Source organism: Humulus lupulus, chromosome 4 (assembly GCF_963169125.1).
Source record: "Humulus lupulus chromosome 4, drHumLupu1.1, whole genome shotgun sequence".
NCBI lineage: Eukaryota > Viridiplantae > Streptophyta > Magnoliopsida > Rosales > Cannabaceae > Humulus > Humulus lupulus.
This window is the reverse complement of record NC_084796.1, coordinates 239397242-239420028: the sequence shown is the minus strand read 5'-3', so window position 1 is coordinate 239420028 and position 22787 is coordinate 239397242. Positions and strand designations below refer to the sequence as shown.

The 22787-nt window shown below is 32.3% G+C and overlaps 1 protein-coding gene across 1 annotated transcript; it reads right to left on the bottom strand.

Annotated features, from left to right (window-relative positions):
* Positions 1–316: 316 nt before the first annotated feature.
* LOC133831395 (uncharacterized) lies at positions 317–6219 on the bottom strand. Its single transcript, XM_062261666.1, has 16 exons — positions 6083–6219; positions 5936–5980; positions 5095–5500; positions 4788–4881; positions 4369–4555; positions 4016–4271; positions 3568–3783; positions 3402–3488; positions 3182–3316; positions 2636–2749; positions 2276–2523; positions 2060–2140; positions 1596–1827; positions 1315–1413; positions 1030–1215; positions 317–851 (listed from the first exon to the last, which is right to left on the bottom strand). Exons 3-16 carry the CDS (start codon positions 5410–5412, stop codon positions 750–752), a joined length of 2355 nt encoding a protein of 784 aa, XP_062117650.1. The 5' UTR covers positions 5413–5500; positions 5936–5980; positions 6083–6219; the 3' UTR covers positions 317–749.
* Positions 6220–22787: the final 16568 nt, after the last annotated feature.

Here is a 22787-nt window from a genome sequence, read left to right as displayed (position 1 = left end):
AGGACTCACATGGAGGAACCTCAAGCTAACATATCCAAGGTTCTCGGGGTGTGGCCTGCCAGAGGATAACTTTCCCCAGAGGAGCTACCCGAAGATGGGAGACAACCTATCTTCCGAGTAGACAGTGAGCTCATTAGAGATCACTAAACCTCCTCGGAGAACCTAACTACTCTTGAAGATTGTCATGTGTCACTTGGTGAAAGCACAGACAACAAATAACATTTTTAAAAATAAAAATTACAAAGTCAATTTATTTTATAAAGACACAATAAATTTTATTATAACTATAGTTTGAATAAATATAAAAAAATTGAAATAGTCAACTTTAGAGTGACTTTTATTAAGATATAATATTTATTATTGTGCCAAATTTGACACAACTTTAAGATTACATTAAAAAATTTCTATTGTGCTAAAATATAGCATTACCACAAAGATTTAGTGTTGCATTGGTATGAAATTAAAGTCTCGTCTATCATGTTCTTCAAGAAAAAAATTTATTTATCATGTATAAATTAATCTATAAAAAAAATGGATGAGGATTTATATATTTGACTAAAAGAATCAGCTAGAAGTGGCCAAATGGGGAGCATCCACAAGAAGACATGGTGTTGAAGCTTGAATCTGCCTCGTGAACATTTCTTGCTCATTCAGGCTTCACCCACAACTATGTTTTCCATCACTTGTGATCAACCATCAATGAATAGTATTAACCTCGTTAAATGAATTTTATGCCTAAACACAGCTTTTCATTTCAATTTCGCCGAACATTCTCGAGGTACCCCGAAATCCTTATCATTAGTATGAACATTTTGCCTCCAAGGATCATTGTGTAACTTGTAATGCAAAATCTGTAATAGCAAAACAGGTTTCAACATTTTTAAAGCACATAGTTATAGATTGCACCAAAATTATAGACTATGCAAATTTTAAGGTTTGAGTTCAGTCTTTACTGGTCTGAATCTTTGTTCTAACAATTGAACAAATATTTTTTAGACATTAATGCATTTGCATAGGAAGATAGATTACCTGTAAAAAAGTAGCAAAAACATCATCTTCAACCATCTGCGAAAATTGCACCGCCCAATCTTCCATATGACTATGAGCAGATTTTTGCCTCTCAGCTTCAAGCATCATAGAATCACGATACAGGAATCTCTGCCAGATTTTCTGCACATTTGCTAGTTTAAATTCTACTTCTGTCTGATTAAATGCCTGGAGGATTGAAACGACCACCAATTAGTCATCTTAAGGCTGTCAAGACTTACAAAATAGAGCTTCCAAATTACATATAGGAAAGGAGAAAAGGTTTACCCGTAGAATATTTATCAAATTAGGAATTTCGTCTTCACGGATTCGAACAGCAAAGCTATCATAGTTGAGCACATTCTCATATGGCAAGAAAATCCCATCCTAAACATGTGAAATAATAACAGATGAAGGATGAATATACAGTGTTAACAGCTCCTTTGTTGATCCACAAACAAATAACTTTAAAAAGAATGATAGCTTAAAATTCATAAGAAAACCTCAGCCATGTCTTCCATGGCTTTAGTTGGGAAACAGAAAAAGAAACAGAACCACCAGGTGCATACCTGAATGACTACAGGGATGCACCCTTGTAAAACACTGTCCTCCATTCGGCCACTCCAACCATCTCCTGGAAATACCCCACAGAAAATTGAACTAGCTAAAGCCTCGTGATAATCTTCAGAACGTAATGCGGTAACAATCACATCTTCTGCATGTTGTTTTCCAAGATTGCCTTCCTTGTCAGGGCTTGATCCAAATTCTTCTGCCAGTTTCTGTCTGATTCCCATGCTATACCTGCACCAATCCACCCCACATATATTTCAGGACATATTCATCTTACTATATATCGACAGTTATTCAGAAAACTAGAAATCGGACTAGCCAAAGACTGCCAGTACTGATATTTTAGTACATATATATGCATCTCATCCATAGGACTTATCAAAGTGATACATAAATAGAGCAGGAACAGCACTGCTGATGTATAAAGTTTGATGGCTAGTCTATATATGATGAATTAACTTACGTTGATTCCGGTCTTCCATGTGGATAAGCTGGTCCAAGATTTCCATTGAAGTAAAATAGTGTCTTTCGCTTCTCAAGTGGCCTAAAAATAAAAGTTCATTACTTCCATAACATCCCAACAAAGAAGTTTGAATAGACCTCTTTTCTTCACATAAGCAGGAAAGTGTAATGCAAAAAGACTCGGAAGGAATGGGAATGATTTTGATCAGAAGTGTACCTAGCCCAAAGTTTCAAGCTAAAGGAATTAGCATCAGGTCTTTTCCAGGCAGGAACCACGAGATCTTTACGAGGGTCAAAACAAGAATGGTTTCCTCTTCTAGAAGGCTCTATGGTGTCCCAGTTGTCAGCCCAATAGGCTGTAGTTGAATGATTATGTTTTGAGTTTGTATTGCCCCAGTGAACCAACATCATGCTGTTCCAAATCTCCTTAGGGGCATAGCAAGCCCCTTCATCCCACGAAAAAAACTGCCTTCAGATACAGTTGCAGCCTTATTAGCATGAATATATAAAACATACCCTGAAATTGCAACCCAAAAGAAAAAGAACCTAAATGAATAATTCTCGATTTCCATCGTACCCAGATATGGTCTCTTCCAGATGAACGGTTCCAGAAAGGATATTGTTCGACAATATGATGGTATGCCTTCTTATAATATTCCAGCGTGAGAGAGCTCCTCAATCCCCTGTGATTCTGAAAACATTCAAGTGTTATGTGCATACCATGGGAAATTTCACATACAAGAATATAAAAACCAAGTCAAACTAGCATACTTTTAATGAAATTACATAAATAAATATTCGGCCACTGTGGTTGTGCTACACGACCCAGGCCTAAATAACATATGATAGCAGTACAGAAAGAAGATTTAGTAGAGATGAATGGCTTGCCCCAAAACACTGTCTTCTAATGATATCACATAAGAAACAACAAGCTAAAAGGAACATTGATCATGCAACTCAAAAGTTAATTTGCTTCCCGAAAGCAAAATCTTGATAGCCAAAGTATACCCCTGTATCCCAACCCCATTAACCTAAGGGAAAAAACAAAGGAATGAGAATGAAGAAATAATGAAGCTGTGTATGAAAGTAAATGCATATGAAATTAATCTTCTGTAAATAATACCTCCATGCTCAAGTGAGGAGCATCATCAGCACGAGTTATAATGCAGGAATCAAGAACAGGTACATAGAAATAATCTGCTTCTTCACCATTTAAAGTACGATGTGGACTAGCTAAGATACTTTCATAAAATGCCACCTGCAAACAAGTAACAACACAAGTAAAGATCCTGAGCATTTCTATGGTCTTACCAGTTTATCACAAATCTCAGATCTGGTTATACCTGAGCACCATACAGTTGTTCTGTCCACACGGTTGCATTGTTTTCATCGTATATTCTGTTTACACACTCAAACTTAAAATGACGTCCCTACAATAAAAGATTAGGAATATAAAAGGCTTGCTCTTGGCAGGTAAAAAAGAGAACAAGTAACTAAGCTTATTCAAACCTCAAGGAGTAGGCTGTTGAAATCTGGTGGCAAGTCATAGACATAAACAAGGGGTCTTTTCTTTTTGACAGTAGCATTGAGGTTGACCACTTTCCCTCTGAAATGCACACTATCTGGAACATCAACTTGAGCAGGAAGAAGCCATTGAGGCCATTCTCGAATAGATGATGTGACAGATGGAACACTGCAATCTACTCCATACCAACCAGTGTTGCACTGGAACATACAATAACCCAATTATGCAAGAAGATTGAAGCTAACTACAACAGTCATTCTAAATTCTTTGTTTGGTTCTCTTGTTCCAAAAGAATTTCAATCCAAAACTCATTGTTTCTGACCGCACATTTATTATAACTGATAAATCACTATTCTTTTTGTCCAAGTTTTTATCCTCTAAAATGAAAACACAACGAAAATTTGTGCACTGCAAAAACAAGAAAAAAGTTACCTGACAAAAGCCACCACGGCAATGTCCATTACCAGAGCATTGATTAATACAAGTACTTAGAGCAGGAATTTCACAGAACCTCCCCAAAAGACCATCATATTTGCAGTCGCATTCCTCTTTAAATTTCACCTTGTTAGCATATCCCTCCGCCGGATCCACATTGCACCACCCTATTTTGCTACCATTTGTTGTGAACACCTCCTCGTCAAGTCTTGCCCAGTCAGTCTGTTTGGGACCATCTGGTTCAGAAGATAACCTGAGGAAGATATCAAGCATGTCTTACTCATATTATGTATAGTGTTTGTAACCGATAATAATAAAAGCTAATAGTAATAAGGATCTGACATGCTTACTTAAACTGAAAGCCACATGCCTCTGCCAAAGGGCGATTGGGATATTTTGTGCCTTCCCCACAGAAGCACATTGCTCTTGTTGTGTCACAGTGAGCAGGACAGATCGAGACAACCCATCTCCCATATGGAAAATCTGGCACTGCCGGATAGTTGCAGTTCAGCTGAAGTCTCTCAGAGCATCCTTCTCCTGCAATAAAAGCAGTTGTTTAAAAAGTCAATAAGGATTGTATCCTGAATTAATTTCTTCAATTGCCAATGCATGTATTGTGAACTAAGTAAGTTTTGATACAAGGGATTTAAGTGTGATTGGTTATTGAATTTACAATTCTGAACATAGAAATTACAATTGAGCAATCAGTGCTATTCTGCTTACTAACCACTTTTATACTATACACACTTCAGAAAAAAAAATTACTGACCACCAAATCCATGGAAGCACCGACATTGTCCCAATTCATGGTTACATACACCTTGACTGGAGCAATCATTTTTGCAGCTACTGCCACCTATAATCTGCCAACCAGACAAACAGTTAAGGGAAGCAGCCAAGTTCAACCCAACCTTAAGGAGCTTATATTTACTGAAGAACAAACAACTGGAACTAATGGTTTGTTTATGTAACTTCACATCTATTTATATCTAATGAAACATAAAACAATGGATCCCTCTCTAGATAAAAAGTTATATATGTCCACCAATACGTATTATTAAAGCACTCTTTGTCACCTCAGGAATGTTGACTTCTTTAGCAGCTGAATCACAACCAGAAAGCCACCGTCCAATCTCAGCCTTCCATGGGACACCGCGATAAACAACCGCATTGTGCAAGTCAGTAGGAAATTGATGATCTAGATCAATGGAACTTTCCTTGACATGGTCAGCTGATCCATTAACTGGGATACAAGAAATCTGAGCTTGCCTAAAGTAATCCAACGTAGGCACCAAAGGAAACAAGAAGAGATGGACAACTGAAACCAATGTCACAATAGAAGCAATTGTTGCAAACAGAGACCACGAGAATCTACACTTATGAATAGAGAACATGGTTTTCAAAAGCCTCTTCTTTGAGAAATATCTATGAATTCTACATAAATCAGCTTATCATCTTCACCTCCAAAACCAATATAAACACCTATAAGAATAAAAGCCAATTAGCCTCGTAATAAAATTCTTTCTTTCTTTTTTTTTTTTTTTTTTTTTTTGCGAGGAGCCTCATAATAAAATTAAATTTAGGAATGATATGCACTTTGATACAACCATCCACCGGTATTTATACCAACCCAAAGATTACAAAAACATAAACACTAAAGAAGTGAGGAAAAATGGAGATAAACAACCGTGAAGAGGCCACATTGAGCCATGTTTTCATTACAAAACCTCTAATTTATAATATAAATATATCAAACCCACCAGCGGAAATCCTTAAAACAAGTGTTTAAAATGTCTTGAATCAGTTTTTTTTTTACAAAGCCAGAACCTTTTTAAGTAAATTCACCGAAAAACCATGTAACAGTGAGCCATTAAAAACTATTTATGATCCCAAAACGTACATATAAATATGACTCACCTCTTCTACTGGATCAGATACAAGAAAATTCTGTGAAAGAGGAACCTGAAAAATACACCCAGAAAGAAAGAAAAAAAATGAAAAAAAAAACCAGTAAAAAAATATCAACGAAAAATGGTGTAGATTTGAGAAAGCGATATTATTTACCAATTTCACAACTTATTAGCCTTTCCAGCAAAACCCAGAAGAGAAATGGAAATGCACTTAATAATATTCTTCTTTTAGGTTTTTCATAGGTATGAATAATTTATATAAATATAAATTGAGAAAAAATGGGGGGGGAGAGAGAGAGAGAGAGGGAGGTCAGGTCAATTACAGAAGCCGCCAAAGCTTACGCTGTGAAGTTTGAAGAACTTTCGGTTAAAATGACTGCAAATACCCTTTTCTCTTCCTCATTACCGTTGAGTCATTCAGTGCCCATCGCCACTTAATGGCCAATTCACAAATTTCATTTGTCTTTATTTATTATTATTATTATTAATTTTAAAATCAATTTATTGCTTTTCCATATATATATATAAGCTGTAAATAGAATTTGATTACATGATTGAATTACTATAAAATTATAAAAGTATTATTATTAATTTTTTTACATGAAATTGAAATGAAAGCTACAAAATTTTACCTTGTGGGATAATTATACAGACGTACGGTAATTTTTTAATTTTGTTATTTGGAAAAATTATAATCAAATTATTTTTGTATGAAAGTGTATATTATAGTTATAACAAGTATTTTTCAAATTTTTAAGAAATTTCGAATAATTTATAGTACTCAAATCAGAGTGTTATCTACGCGTATAAAAAATTAATTACGAATGCAATTGACTATTTAAATTATGATTTAAACACTATAAATTATTTACAATTTCTTAAAAATTGGTGAAATGTTTGCTATAAATATAATATATACCGCCATAAAAAAAATTGAATTATAATATTTCTAAATACCAAAAATAAAAAATATCCAGATGCATTTTCTATGCCTACCAAAAAATTATCTTAAATTATGAGGCAAGTTAAAGCTTTAATGCAAATGATTTTGTAGTATTATGAAAATGGTATAATTAAATAATGATTTGGGATTATTTTTTCAATTTTTTTATTGTGTGTAATTAAAGTAATGTAAATTAGTGACATGATTGAACATGGAAGACAACCGACACAATTGTTTAAATATAAAATTCAAATGAATGATTCATTGCAATCATACCAAACAATCATCGTCATTGCCTCATTATGAGAAATTTGTTCACTTTCACTTTTCTATTGAACTTAAAAAAAACATTTTTTATTTTATTTTTTTCTAAAAAAAAAAAAAAAAACATTTTTTTATTTTATTTTTTAATATATAGGATCTTATGTTAAATAAATATATATGTATAAATGGTCTTAAGGTCCTTTAAAAAAATAAATGGGCATTAGCAAGAGAATCACTATTTAAATAAGCTTCTTTAGGCTTCAGCAATAAATATTTTTAAAATCATTTTAAACACTAAATGTGCATTAGCAATAGAATCTATATTTAGGTAAGGTGATTTAGTCTTTAACTATTAATGTTCATTAATCAAGTTATGTCTACGAATACTATGGAGTGATGATGCAATCGAGTAGCATGGACCATTTTTTTTTATCACTTCCACTTAATTGATACTATATTTAATCTTTATTTTTTTTAAAGATTTTGAAATTAATCATATAAAAGAGAAGATTATAAAATTAATTATTGATAGCTAGCAACAACATTTTATTTTAATTTCTTAGTCAACCTCTGTTCCCAAAAATACATGTCAAAATATTTTTTTCCATTTTTTTTCTTGCCGGTGTTCGTTGTAGTTTCGTCATCTTTCATGTAAATTTTTTTTAAATTCTGAATAGTTTATAGTGTCAAAAACAGAGTTCCTCATATTCTGGTTTCCCACTTATGTTTGAAAAAAGTACAAATTTGTTTTTGGCATAATAAATTATTTGGAATTTTTCAAAAATTTGCAAGAAGAATGCGTAACTACAATTAACACTGTTATGAAAAAAATATAGAAAAAAAATACTTTAGCATATATTTTTTGGAACAAAAGTTGAAATAAGAAGTTGATCATTCAAAGATTCCATAATACAAATGTATAAACAAATTAAATATTATTTTAATAAGTCTAGAGGTCAATCTACAATTAAATTTGATGAGATAGTAATCATTGATAACTTGTAGAACAAAAGAGAAAGTAATTGTTAAAATCTAATGTCGTCCGAAGAGACTCTGACGGTCAAGTCAGTAAGCTAATTAAGTAAAAGAGCAATAAATCAAAGTCAGTAAGCTAATTAAGTAAAAGAGCAATAAATCAAAGCAAACCAAATGTAAAAGAAAACACATATCTCCATCATAAAGCAATAGGAAAGGGGTTAATTTAGGTAGCTGGAGCTATTGAGTGAGAGAGAGTATGTAAGAGAGAGCTTAATTGTGATATTTATTTATAGGGAACTGGTGCGTGAATAATCAGTAGCCACAAAGTAGCCTATGGTTGAGCTTTATAAGCCTCCTAAGAGATTTGTTGCCCAGCCTCAAAAGGAGTGAATGGGGAAGTGGTCTTCCCTCTTATATCAAGGGAAGACCGCTTAGTACACCATAGTTGGTTGGTTGAAGACTCAATAAGTCATTGGCTTGTTGAGATAGTCTTTGTGGACCATCGAACTTGGCTCATGCAGTTTGGGTTATTTGTAAGAGGTTTCTACATAAAATATTTCCTTTTTTTTTTTTTTTTCAAATTGTTTTTAGGTTTTTTTGGGTTAATGTTTAGTTGTTCTGATATATATATAGGCAATTTTTTATGCGGAGACGGTAAAAACGTCTGCACCGGTGGAGACCTTTTTTTCCACCATTTGATCAAATGAACGACTTTGATATTCATTAAGCTATATATATATATGTCAATTTCAATCAATCAATCAATCTATTTTATATATAACATAGCTACACAACTTCAACTACAATCAATCAATATCTCTTATATATATAATATAACCATTTTTTATGTACCTCGATAGAACTCGATGTACCTCGATGCCCAGCTTGATAGGTCCTTAAAAATCAAAAAAACCATCTGCCTCGATAGGACTCGACAGAACTCGATAGGTCTCGATGCAAATCAATATAATTGATAGAAATTGCATAAATTTTCACTCGGTGTCCGTTTGAGGTGATTTTTTTTTTTGAATTTGGGTATTTTCTTGAGATCTACACATTTGAGATATGTAAACACACATTTGGAAAGTTAAAAGTTTGAAAACATACCCAACTTTGAAAATATAATGGTATAGTTTTTTAACTTTGGTATGTTTTCATGTTTTCAACTTCCCAAATGCATGTGTAAACATATTAGACGTGTAAATCTCAAGAAAATACCCAAATTAAAAAAAAATCACCTCAAACGGACACCCGAGTGAAAAGTTATGCAATTTCTATCAAATGCATCGATTTGCATCGAGTCCTATCGAGGACTCGATGCAAATCGATACAAATCGATGCATTTGATAGAAATTGCATAACTTTTCACTCGGGTGTCCGTTTGAGGTGATTTTTTTTAATTTGAGTATTTTCTTGAGATCTACACGTTTGGGATATGTAAACACACATTTGGGAAGTTAAAAGTTTGAAAACATACCCAACTTTGGAAATATAATGGTATTGTTTTTTAACTTTGGTGTGTTTCCAAGTTTTCAACTTCCCAAATGTGTGTTTACATATCTCAAACATGTAGATCTCAAGAAAACACCCAAATTCAAAAAAAAAATCACCTCAAACGGACACCCGAGTGAAAAGTTATGCAATTTCTATCAAATGCATCGATTTGCATCGAGTTCTATCGAGTCCTATCGAGTCCTAGGACTCGATAGAACTCGATGCATTTGATAGAAATTGCATAACTTTTCACTCGGGTGTCCGTTTGAGGTGATTTTTTTTTTGAATTTGGGTGTTTTCTTAAGATCTACACGTTTGAGATATGTAAACACACATTTGGGAAGTTGAAAACTTGGAAACACACCAAAGTTAAAAAACAATACCATTATATTTTCAAAGTTTGGTATGTTTTCAAAGTTGGGTATATTTTCTATCGAGTCCTCGATAGGACTCGATAGAACTCGATGCAAATCGATGCAATTGATAGAAATTGCATAACTTTTCACTCGGGTGTCCGTTTGAGGTAATTTTTTTTTTAATTTGGGTATTTTCTTGAGATCTACACGTTTGAGATATGTAAACACACATTTGGGAAGTTGAAAACTTGAAAACACACCAAAGTTCAAAAACAATACCATTATATTTTCAAAGTTGGGTATGTTTTCAAACTTTTAACTTCCCAAATGTGTGTTTACATACCCCAAACGTATAGATCTCAAGAAAATACCCAAATTCAAAAAAAAATCACCTCAAACGGACACTCGGGTGAAAAGTTATGCAATTTTTATCAATTGCATTGATTTGCATCGAGACCTATCGAGTTCTGTCGAATCCTATCGAGGCAGATGATTTTTTTGATTTTTAAGGACCTATCGAGCTGGGCATCGAGGTACATCGAGTTCTATCGAGGTACATAAAAAATGATTATATTATATATAAGAGATATTGATTGATTGTAGTTGAAGTTGTGTAGCTATGTTATATATAAGAGAGATTGATTGATTGATTGAAGTTGACATATATATACTTTAATGAATATCAAAGCCGTTCATTTGATCAAATGGTGGTAAAAAAAGGTCTCCATCGGTGCAGACGTTTTTACCGTCTCCACTTGAGCAATGCCCTATATATATATTTGTATTTTTATAAGTTTATTTCGGGTTAATGCAATGATATGTTTTCTAGTTGCTTTTAAATTATTTTTTTTAAGACTGTATTTTTAAAAACTTGATAACGTATTTTTTAAAGAAAAAAAAGTTAAAAAACCGTAAAAAAAGTAAAAAAAAAAATGTCTTTAAGAAAAAACCCCTATTTGTAATGGCATAATGGGCCAGATTTTGGTCGAGGCATGTTGTACTCGGCCTATCATGTTGTTTGTGATTGTCTGGGCCCAGCCTAATTTTGATTGGCTAACCCTTGTGTTAGCCATATTTGGGCCTAAGCCATTTATTAGGCTTGTATTCAAATGTGTCCAAATTTGGGTTGCTAAGATTGGCTTAAGTATTGGACTTGGACCCAATTTTAGCCACTATAATAAGCTTAGTAAAATTAAATAAAATTAATTCAATTAGAATGTACCAAAAAGTTGTGTAATTATCTCCAAAAAAAAAACTCAAATTCTCTATCCTATCTTTATACATTTAGCTGAGTTTGTCTTTTATTTACACGACTTTCTTCTTCTTCTTTTTTTCTCTTTTTATTTTAATAAACATATATGACATCAAACCCTAATAAAACTCATTCACATAAATCTTAAAGGAGATTTGCTCTTGCCCCTAAACATGTTGTAAGAAGCTATTCTTAGTTCAAACTACTATTGATTTCTTAGTTGGCTACTATTTGAGATTGTGAAGATAGTGTCGAGATGGAAGATGATGGGATTGTAGAAGAATAAAATTGAGAGAGGTTAGAATTCTCTTTGTACTCAATTTTTGGGCTTCGTGTTCATAACACAATTCATGTTTTGGAAAGTTTATTACATGATTAACATTCTAATCGATTTAGGGGTACACTCAACTTTGTAAGACAGAAAATGTCCAATGAGGTGGGCTTTCAAATTCTTAGATAAGTGTTTACACTCAGCTTAATTTACAAGGTTATTCAGTTAAAATTGCCAATCAAAGGTTCATGGATTTCAATGAGAAAATCCATTCTGGCAATACTAAATGCAAAAAAAAAAAATTGAGACAAGTGTTTATAGTAGTTGGACTGCAATTTTGAGCCTATATCCATATTGTAGTTTTTTATTATTGAGAGCAAGATCACAAATGACAGAATTCTCTAAATCTTGTGATTTAGAAACAAAGGCCACTTTACAAATGTTATTCCCATCTATTTATAAAGAAAAGTAGGGATAATTTGGTAATTGGAGATATCTTGATATTTCTCTTTAGACTATGATACATATTGAAATTCAAATATGAATGATTTGAATTTAATTTATAAAAATATTGATTAAACAAATAATATTCTAGAAGAGATAATGTCATGAGTTAACAATCAACACATATTATAGGTGTGCTTTACATCACAACAATTCCCTTTAGCTTTTGGGTCCATGGCATGGCATATTAAATGTGAGACAGTAGTTTGCCTATAACCTTGAAAGATATTACAAATGAGAGAATTCTTTAAATCTCATAATAATTAAGAATCAAAGCCCCTTACCAATGTTATTCCCATTTATTTATAGAAAAAGCTAGGAGTAGTTTCATAATTATAGAAAGTTAAATATTTCTCTTAGATATAAGACAAGATGATACATATTTGAATTCAAATATGATATACATTGTTAGAGATAATAAAATTATCTCAATGGAAAATAGTATTATTATTATAACTCTAAGCAAGTGAATACAAAAGACAAGATGATGATTAAATAAATTTACAACTCTATTACAAAAATACAAGTAAATATAGAAATAAGAAGATGAAATAGAAGAAATTACAACTCTATGACAAAAGTTACAAATAAACTAGAAATAGTAAAGCAACATAGGTAGAAGAGGATACAACTCTTATAGTAAGAGGAAATAGAAGAGAGATGATAAGATGAACAATAGAATAAATAATAAACAACAAGAATAATGAAATAAATCACTCTCACTTACACAACCAAAGTGAAGAGCATTGGGGATCACCAACTTGAACAAGGTTTACAACATTTGTCCAAAAGCTTATTTCCCTCTATCTCAAGCACTAAGGGATTATCTCAATATTGGGTATTTCTAGCCAAGTGCTCTAGTGGATAGAAATAGTGTGTCTTACAAATGAGCATTAGACTCCTATTTATAGAGCTTGAGATACCATTTGAATTTCAAATTTCACCAACCCAATAGTTGTTACCAATGTTTATGAAATTAAAATGAGATTTGAGAGTTACTTGGGGTGTTAAAATGCTCAAATTGAAAAAAAAAAAATTGGTTGTCAGCACCCCTGGCCGCGACCAAGAGTATCAGTGGCCGCAGCCACAATGCAATTTCAGCTTCCAATTTCCAGTTTTTCCAAAAACGTCTCAATCCTTTTCCACATGATTTTGTAACATCCATACACCTAATGAGAGTTAAAAACATGTCTTCAACAAACATATTTCATAATGTCTCTATGAAATTCAAACACAAATGTGTAACTCTCAATCTACACATTATAGGGTAATATTTAAGAGTTGCAAATTTGTAACTTATTTTGTAACTCCAAAATATGTTACCTTTGAGCACACACATGTTTCCAATTTTGTAACTCTCAATAATATGTTACAAGGTGTGACAAATCACATTTTGTCACATTATTTAATCTAACATTATATTGTTTAAAATAATATAACATTCCCCCACTTAGATTAAATAATCACTTTTTGTAACACTTACTTAATCAATCAAACATTATATTAAAATATAATATTCCCCCACTTGATGAAATAATCACTCTCTATAGAAACATTTGCATTGGTGCATAAAGTAAAATTTCGTTCGACTTAAATTTTACCTTAGTGTAATTATCACAAAGTTTGTTGAAACTTTGGCTGCCAAAGCATTGAACCACTATTCCTTGATAACAAACCGGTGATAACACATACACATTTGTTATATTCACTTGAGACCTCAATGTCTCGCTTTTGCACCGTTAATGGCCATGTGCACATTCCACTCATAGATTTTTCTTGAGAATGACTTCCAATTTCATGAGGGGCGGCACCACCCCTAAGTCGATATAGGTAAAACTCTTATAGTATTTTGTTGCCCTAAAATACTTGTCTTTTCAAGACTGAATTCTATTAAAAAACATTTCGGTTTTAACCCTCATTTTGATAACACACTAGTACTCATATCTCAGATGGGACAAAATTTTGAGTACTTGATTGATTTGTTATTACCTATTGAACCTAATACTAGTTTTGTTACTAGTATTAAGATAGGTTACCATCAACCGTGAATCTCTTAAGGGAGTCTAAGTCTCATTCCTTGAGATGTAGAAATGATTCCAGTTGAGTTATTTCTTTTCTCATGTATGCATACTTAATTATTCTCTCATTATTTTATTCAAACATTGTTGCTAGCTATAGTTTGATTAAAATAGTTACTCCATTAAAATAGTGAGTTTGACTATAGTCAACACCCCACTATTTTATACTTCATTATCCAAGATAAACTTTTCCTTGAATATTAATTCTAGAAACCTCTTTGTTTCTAAAATTCTCCTTTTGTTTTAAATTGATTCCAGCCTGAATCAAATATTTTATAAATAATAACTTTAGATATCAAACATGTCTAGATTTATTCATTCTATACCCATATAGCCAAAGTAATTTAGAATGTGGAATTCCAAATCACATATTTGATAGGATGATCAAATTAATCAATTATTATCAACAAAATAAATTGATTTAACTTTTGGAGCATCACCCCCACATTTCTCACATAAAGTGAAAATATCATTTTCAATAGAATTCTCTTTATTTCTATTTAGTCTTTTATCTTTCAAGATAAATCTAGACTTACAATTCCCAAAGTTTATCATGAGTCTTTTAAACCACATGATAGATTCTTAATCAATTAAGATAAACAAAACCTCAATATTTGTTTATTTTGATTTATTTACTTGCTAAAGCAAGACACACTTCTTTGAAAGTAACATTCACTTGATTGCCTTCTTTTATATATTTCACAAAAATTAGAATTTGTGAACACAAATACCATGTGAAAATTTCTCAACAAAATAATCACTAATTTTCTCTTTTAGTTGTCTAAATAATCTCAAAATCACTTAAACAACTTTTGTGCATTTTCTAAAAGTCTCTTTGAGATTCTTTTGAAAACACCATTTTGACATCCATTGATTTTTTCATCAAAAACAATTTGAAGATGTCAATTTTAAACACTTAAATAAAAAAAAATAAAAAATAAAAACTCATTGATTTATTTAAATGCTTTGATTACTCATGGTTTACTTTAAAATTATCTCCTCATTGAGATTAATTTTAATATATGATAACTCTACAAAATTGAGTTATTTTACCACATTTTGTAAGCCAATTGTTGCTTAGTTCTTGAGTTCTTGAGTTTTTGATGAATTTATTAAGTTTTTTAAGTAATTTTGAATTTATAAGTCTTATCATGATTTTATAAATTTTTGTGTGTTTTTATACATATTTTATTATAATATGTTGTAGTTTAATTATTTGAAATTAGTGTTGTTAGATTAAAAGTTAAAAATGTGATTTTATTGAACTTAATTGCCAAAGTAAATTAAATTTTAAATATTTTCATGGACTTAATATGATCTATTTTATAATTGAAAATATTTTATTATAATTTAATGTTTATTTATTTTGTAGGATGTACTTTGTATTTTTTGTTACGCTTGAAAATAAAGAAGAGAAAAGAAAATAAAAGTGATATTTTTGAAAGAAAAGAAAAAGAAAGCCAACCAGGCTCACGCCCAAGCCTCCAGCCGGCCCAGCCCACCTGTGCTTGCCCCAGCATTCGACCCACACCTGTCCGACCCGCCTGCCTGCCAACCTCCACTTCGACCCAAGCCCAATCTGAAGCTCCCCTCCTCCTCAGCATGCCTGCCTCCTCAGCCAAGCCCAGCTGCCTGCCACAACCCAGCCAGCTAGTTGCCTCCTCTCTTGAGCCCATCAATTGTCCCTTTGTCCAAAAATGCCAATTTTTTACCCAACTTTTTTACATTTTTCACCACAAAATCATCATTACACCCTAGAATTTACCTCTACATGTCATATTTACTTTATTTAATTAATTTAATCAATTTAATTTATTTAAGTTGACTATTTTAATACTCTCATTTTGGCTATAAATATGTAATTTCAAGACCCTTTTTTGGGGCTTGAATTTTGTGGTTACTATCATCTTTTCTACCATCTCTCCTATATTTTAGTGTTTTTCAAGAGCATTTTTCAAGTATGTATTCTCTTTGTTTGTAATTTCTATTCTAGTTATGAGATTTTAATCTTTTTAAGATTATTAAGATGATGATGAAACAATATATAACTAGATAATATTTATTTTGTATGTTGATTTCTCATTTGTGCAACAAAGTTTATGGATTTTTCTTCTTCAAATATCTTCTTTCATCTTAAATATCATGTATTTTTTATTGTTATCACATATTTACACTTTGTTCTTCATTAGTGCAAAATCATAATATTCTTTGATTAAGGTGTGCCATTAAATTGTGCAAATCAAATGCTTAGAACAAAAATATTATGTTTTATCTTATAAATAATATTCATTATTTTATTTGTTGTTTCTTTAGATTGATTCACACTAAATACTTTGAAATTATATCTTAAAAAATGTAGATAAATCCTATATTTCTATAATAACTTGTGCTTAAATAGAATATCTAATTTGAATAAGTAATAGTTTGATTAATTTCTACTATTAATAAAACTTGGGAACCCATGTACTTATAAATATTATTTAACTTATATTTTGTGGTTCCTATTATCTCAATAATCTTTCTTCTACCATTTTATTTACAATTATTAATTTAGTTGTATATCTTGTCTTTAATTTATTTATTATTGCCTTTATTTGATTTTATTGTCACAATATCTCATCATCAATCTTTGGAGTTAGGTTAGAGTTTATTAATGTTGGTTTGAAATAGTTTTCTTTTTTATTTCAGACAACTCCTTTGGGTTCGACATCCTTGTTTACACGAACTCTATATTATATATACGATTCCTACACTTGCGATTTACATGTTTAAAACGTACCTAAACTAGTAGTAGTAATACTACCATTACCACTACACTACCACTACTAGTAGTGGTAGTAGTAGTGGTAGTGGTAGTAGTTATGGTAGTTGTGGTAGTGGTAGTAATAGTAGTAGTGGTAGTGGTACTACTACTACTACCACTACCATAACTACCACTACCACTACCACCACTACTACTACTACTACCATTACCACTACTAGTAGTGGTAGTGGTGGTGGTGATGGTGGTGATGGTGGTGGTGGTGGCTGAGTGAAATGTTATATTTATAGAGTTCAATGAGATAAACTAACCCATTTTAAAAAGAATATATTTGATTTTTCTGTTCAACAGATGCCCAGAACTCAGTCAAAAACGTTCAAGAGCAAGTCCAAGTTGTTGAGGGCTGTTTCTAGCTCGGATTCCATGGACTTTCAAAATATGTGTGTGGATACGATATATCACCCCTATAGGCGATATATCGCCTCCCCCATATTCTCGAGCTTTCATGGTTTCGTTCGTGCGAAGTTGACATGTTTTCTGTATCAACCTTAGGCGATATATTGGCCCCTATAGCTGCAATATATCAACATACACTGATATGTCAAACACATTTTTGCACACTTTCAGCATAGAAATCATTTTTTGGGTCAATCACTTTGTTCACATGTTTTATTTTCATGATTATTTGTTTAATATAAAATTCTATTAAATCCCGAGCATATAGCTAATCGTATTTGTTATCCCCAAAAATTGGAGATCGATGACGTGGCGATAGAGGTGACAAGTGGCGGTACATGGTCCTCAGAGTTGTGATAATTTTTGACTGGCTTGAGAAGTGTCATGACCGACCAGTCACGTGTTTGTCTGCCCAGGCATGACCTTGTCTGCCCTGGAGTGGCCTTGTCCGACCAGTCATGGCCTTGCTGCCCAGGAATGACCTTGCATCCGACCAGTCATGACCTTGCATCCGACCAGTCATGACCTTGCATCCGACCAGTCATGACCTTGCTGCCCAGTCATGACCTTGCATCCGACCAGTCATGGCCTTTCTGCCCAGGAATGACCTTGGCCAATCAGTCATGCACATGTCCGACCAGCTAGGTACATGTCCGACCAGCTAAGTGGATGTATGCCCAGCTAAGTGCATGTCTGCTCAGCTAAGTGCATGACTACCCAGTCAAGTGCATGACTGCCCAGACAAGAAGTATGTCTGCCCAGTGAAGGTGTGGCCGATCAGACTGAAGGTGATATGGATCAACTAGATAGAGCAGGACTACGTCAAGATTCCCAGAAACGACTTCAACAAGAATCGGTCTTGGCATACACGGGAATCTCTCATTTATCCCACAAATTTAGTGTACTATTACATTTTGAATATTGTTGTAATTTAAATATAATGAGAATAATAAAATATCCTGATTATGGGGGATATCATATGTACAATCCTAAGCCTATAAATACTAGGCTTACGGCATCATAAAGAGGACTTTTATTTAGAGGGATCTTTTGATCTGAATTTTCTAGAGAGAGAAAGTATTAGCATTTGAGAGAAGTCTTGTATTTTTGTAATTTGCACTGAAGAAACTCAGTTGACTCAGGTTCATCTGATCTTGAGTGCAAATCTATAATCACAACTCTAAGTGGATTAGGCTATTACCAACATATTGGGGCTGAACCACTATAAAAATTACGTGTGTTATTTACTTTCTTTTAAAAATCATCTGTGTCGTTTATTTTCTCTTGAAGGCTTTATCGTTTTTGACGTTCTCACGTCGTTGGCCAAAAACGCGGTCAACAGTATTTATAGTGACGTAATCACAATGGAATATAAATTTGATTATATGTTCAAAATAAGTTAGTCCTAAGATTAGTCAGTGCACAAGATTTACACTGACTTGCTGATGGACCCAAAACGGGTATGTTTTAAAAATTTATAACTCGCAAGTGCATGAATCGTATATGAAATATAGTGTTCGTGTAAGCACGAGATCGAACCCAAAGGAGTTGTCTAAAATAAAAAAGAAAAGTATTTTAAACCAAAATTAATAAATTCTAAGCTCCAAAGATTGATGAGAATTTGTGACAAGAAAATCAAATAAGAGACAATAATAAAGAAATTAAAGACAATATATAAACATAAATTAAAAGTAGAAATCAAGATGGTAAAAGAAGATTATTAAGGTATTAGAATCCACAAAATATAAGTTCAATAATATTTATAAGTACATTGATTCCCAAATTTCATTAATAGTAGAAATTAATCACTATCACTTATTCAAATTAGATATTCTATTTAAGCATAAATTATTATAGAATTGTAGGATTTATCTTCACTTTTAAAATTATAATTTCAAAGTATTTAATGTAAATCAATCTAATGAAATAACAAATAAATCAATGAATATTATTTATAAGGCAAAACATAATATTTTTGTTCTACGCGTTTGAGGTGCACAATTTAATGGCACACCTTAATCAAAGAATATTATGATTTTTCACTAATGAGGAACAAAGTGTAAATATGCTCTAACAATAAAAAATACAAGATATTTAAGATGAAAGAAAAGAAAACCCATAAACTTTATTGCACAAAATGGAAATCAAAACACAACATAAATACTATCTAGTTACATATTGTTTCATCATCACCTTAATAATCTTAAAAAGATTAGAAACTCATAACTAGAATAGAAATTACAAACCCAAAAATTACAAACATAAATAGGAAAATTTGGAGGAACCCCCAAATTTTTCCTCTAAAAACTCATAGAAAAATGACCAAAAAGAAGAAAAAGATGAAGAGAATGGAGGGTCTTGAAAGTGTAGAAATTGAAGTGTAAAACATCTCCTAAAATAAGCACTTCCAAATGGTATTGAAGATTCCCTAATTATAGTCAAAATGAGAGTATTAAAATAATCAATTTAAATTAATTAAATTGATTAAATTAATTATAATAATAATAATATGGCAAATAAGGGTAAATTTTAGGGTGTAATGATGATTTTGGGGTAAAATTTGTGGAAAAGTTTAGGTAAAAAGTTGGCATTTTTAAACAAAGGGACAAGGGGACATTGTTGGGCTCAAGACAATTGGCATGGCAAATTGGTGTAGGCCTAGGGGCTGCGTGGGCTTGGCTGGATGGTGTGCTGAAGGCTGCTGGGCCGAGTGGAGTGTTGGGCCTGGGAGCTTCGGCTAGGAGGTTGAGGCTTGCTGGGGGGAGCTGAAGGAAGGAGGCCCGAATGGGGCAGGCGGCTGGCAGGGAGGAGAACGGGCTGGGCTTCGGTGGATTGGGCTTCAGGAGTTGGTGGCAAGGTGGGAATTGGGCTAGGCGGTTGGCAAGGGTGGTGGGCCTTGGCGTGGGCTTGCTGCTGGGAAGCTGAAGGAGTTGGTGGCAAGGGGCCTGGCGGTTGGGAAATGCCACTTTCCTTTGTTATTTTTCACAAAAATGCCATTTTTTTCATCATTTTCCTTGCTTTTCAAGAGCCCAAAAACAACATTTTTTCCTACAAAATAATCATAAACTAAATTAAAATTTCATATTTTCACTAATAAAATATACCATATAACTTCCATGAAAATATTAATTAAAACTTAATTTACATAACATTTAATTCCAATAAAATCATATTTTTAGCATTCAAACTAACAATACTAATTTTAAATAATTAAATTACAACATAAAACAATAAAATATCTATAAAAATATATAAAAATCTAGAAAATTACAATAAGATTAATAAATACAAAATTACTTAAAAACTTAATAAATTACTTAAAAACTCAAAGACTAAGCAACAAGTAGCATAAAAAATGTGGTAAAATAACTCTATTTTGTAGAGTTATGACTTGCCAATCTACGATATGATTAACTTACACATTGTAGTGTTATGTTCTTTCCAAAACATTAGCAAAGTAGATAAGATCAGATGTATTTGTTACATCGGACAGGACCGATATTGACAGTTGATAAGATAAGTAAACATACCATTATTATCTATTCTAGTCATATCATATAGTTGACCATAGGTCAATTTAATCTCAATTCTGAGTGGTTAGTGTAAAATCATTTATTGGCATATTTGACAATATTGACAAAATTAATTAAATGAGTATTTTCGAAATGGGTAGTTTCCTGTTTTGTTGAAATGTGTCTTTTTATAATCAGATAATTATATATATGTTAATAAAATAAATATATAATTTCCTATAAAAGAATATCTTTTCTTGAAATGGAAATTATTGGTATTTATTTTTATCTTTTGATCTGATTTATTTGTCCAGAAATCGTGTACAGCTTGCAGTGATAATGTAGATATTGTTTCCTTATTTATTTAAGGAAACTGGGTTGAAAAACTGTCCAGGTTCAATGAATCTGTTTGAACGGATTGCCAGTCTGTTTGAATAGATTTTGACTTTCCTATTTTGGAAGATTTTCCATTTATTGGCTGTTTGATTTCTGATTTAGTTTCCACGACCTAAAGGGATTCTAAAAAGTATATAATCATCCTTAGGTCGCTGGTTTTTGATTATCTCTCTTGGTGTATTATTTTCCAAATATTTTTCAAGTTTTAGAGAGACTTTTTATTATGTGAAGAACTTGAGTCCAGCAAGTTCTTAGTGGTTTATTACAGTGTACTTCTGTATTGTTTTATTTGTGTTAATTGTGCAGGTTGAACATACTTGGACATTGGTCATCAAGCTTCGGGAGAAGTCTTGTTCGTGAGTCACTTTTCGGGAGGAAAAGTGCAAGTGTTATGATTTGAAGGGAGTTCAAGATCTTAGCACTTCAGAAATTTGATTAGGAGTTTAGATTACAACAGTTGCGAAAAATTCAAGAGGGAGTCTTTATTTGTATAAGTCAATTTGGTTTTGTAATCATTTAGATATTCTTCTAATAAATTTCATTCTCTGGGCGTGGCCTCGTGGACTAGTAGCAATCTGCAAAGATTGCTGATACCACGTAAAAATTCGTGTGTTCTTTACTTTATGTTCGTTTTTATCTTCTAGTCACAAACTGTTTAAACATATCTGGTTTCTGTTCAAACAGTCTTTGTGTCTGTTTAAACATTTCTGTAACAGTTCAACAATTAATTATTTTATTTGAATAATTAAGTTGGTAATCTTATAAAAACGGAATTTCAATTGGTATCAAAGCGGTTCACTAAACTCTTAGTGAGATCTTGTGGTTATTTTCCGTTTGATTTGTTTTGTGTGAAATGTCTTTCTTTGCAGAAGGTAGTTCGGTGTCTCGACCTCCATTGCTAAATGACTCAAACTATCCATATTGGAAAGTTAGGATGAGAGCTTTCATAAAAGCTCAAGATGAGAAAGCATGGAGAGCAATTTTTTCTGGATGGTCACCTCCTACTGAAAAAGGTGAAGATGGAAGCACAATTGTAAAATCTGAACTTATTTGGGATACAGAAGAAGAAAAATTATCCAGCTATAATAATAAAACTCTTCACGCCATATTTAATGGTGTTGGAGAAATTTTTATAAAACTTGTTTCCACATGTGTCTCGGCTAAAGATGCTTGGACAATTCTTCAAACTCAGTTTGAAGGAACTGTAGATGTTAAAAGGTCTAGATTTATTATGTTACAAACTAGGTCATTCTGAAACACTATCTGAATTTTATGAGAGATTATCTGATATTTCTAATGAGTATTTTGCACTTGGTGAGAAACTTGATGATTCTGTTCTTGTTAGAAAAATAGTTCGAGTTCTTCCTGACAGGTTCAATGTTAAGCTCACTACTATGGAAGAGGCAAAAAACTTCAGTATTATGAAGGTAGAAGAATTGATGGGGTCACTTCGTACCTTTGAGTTAAATCAAAAGATTCGTCAAAAATACAAGCCAAGTACTTCCAAAGAAAAAGGAGAAAACCATAGCTTTCAAGAGCACTGAAAAGGAAGTCTCAGATGATGAAGATGGTGATAATGAAATGGCAATGCTTG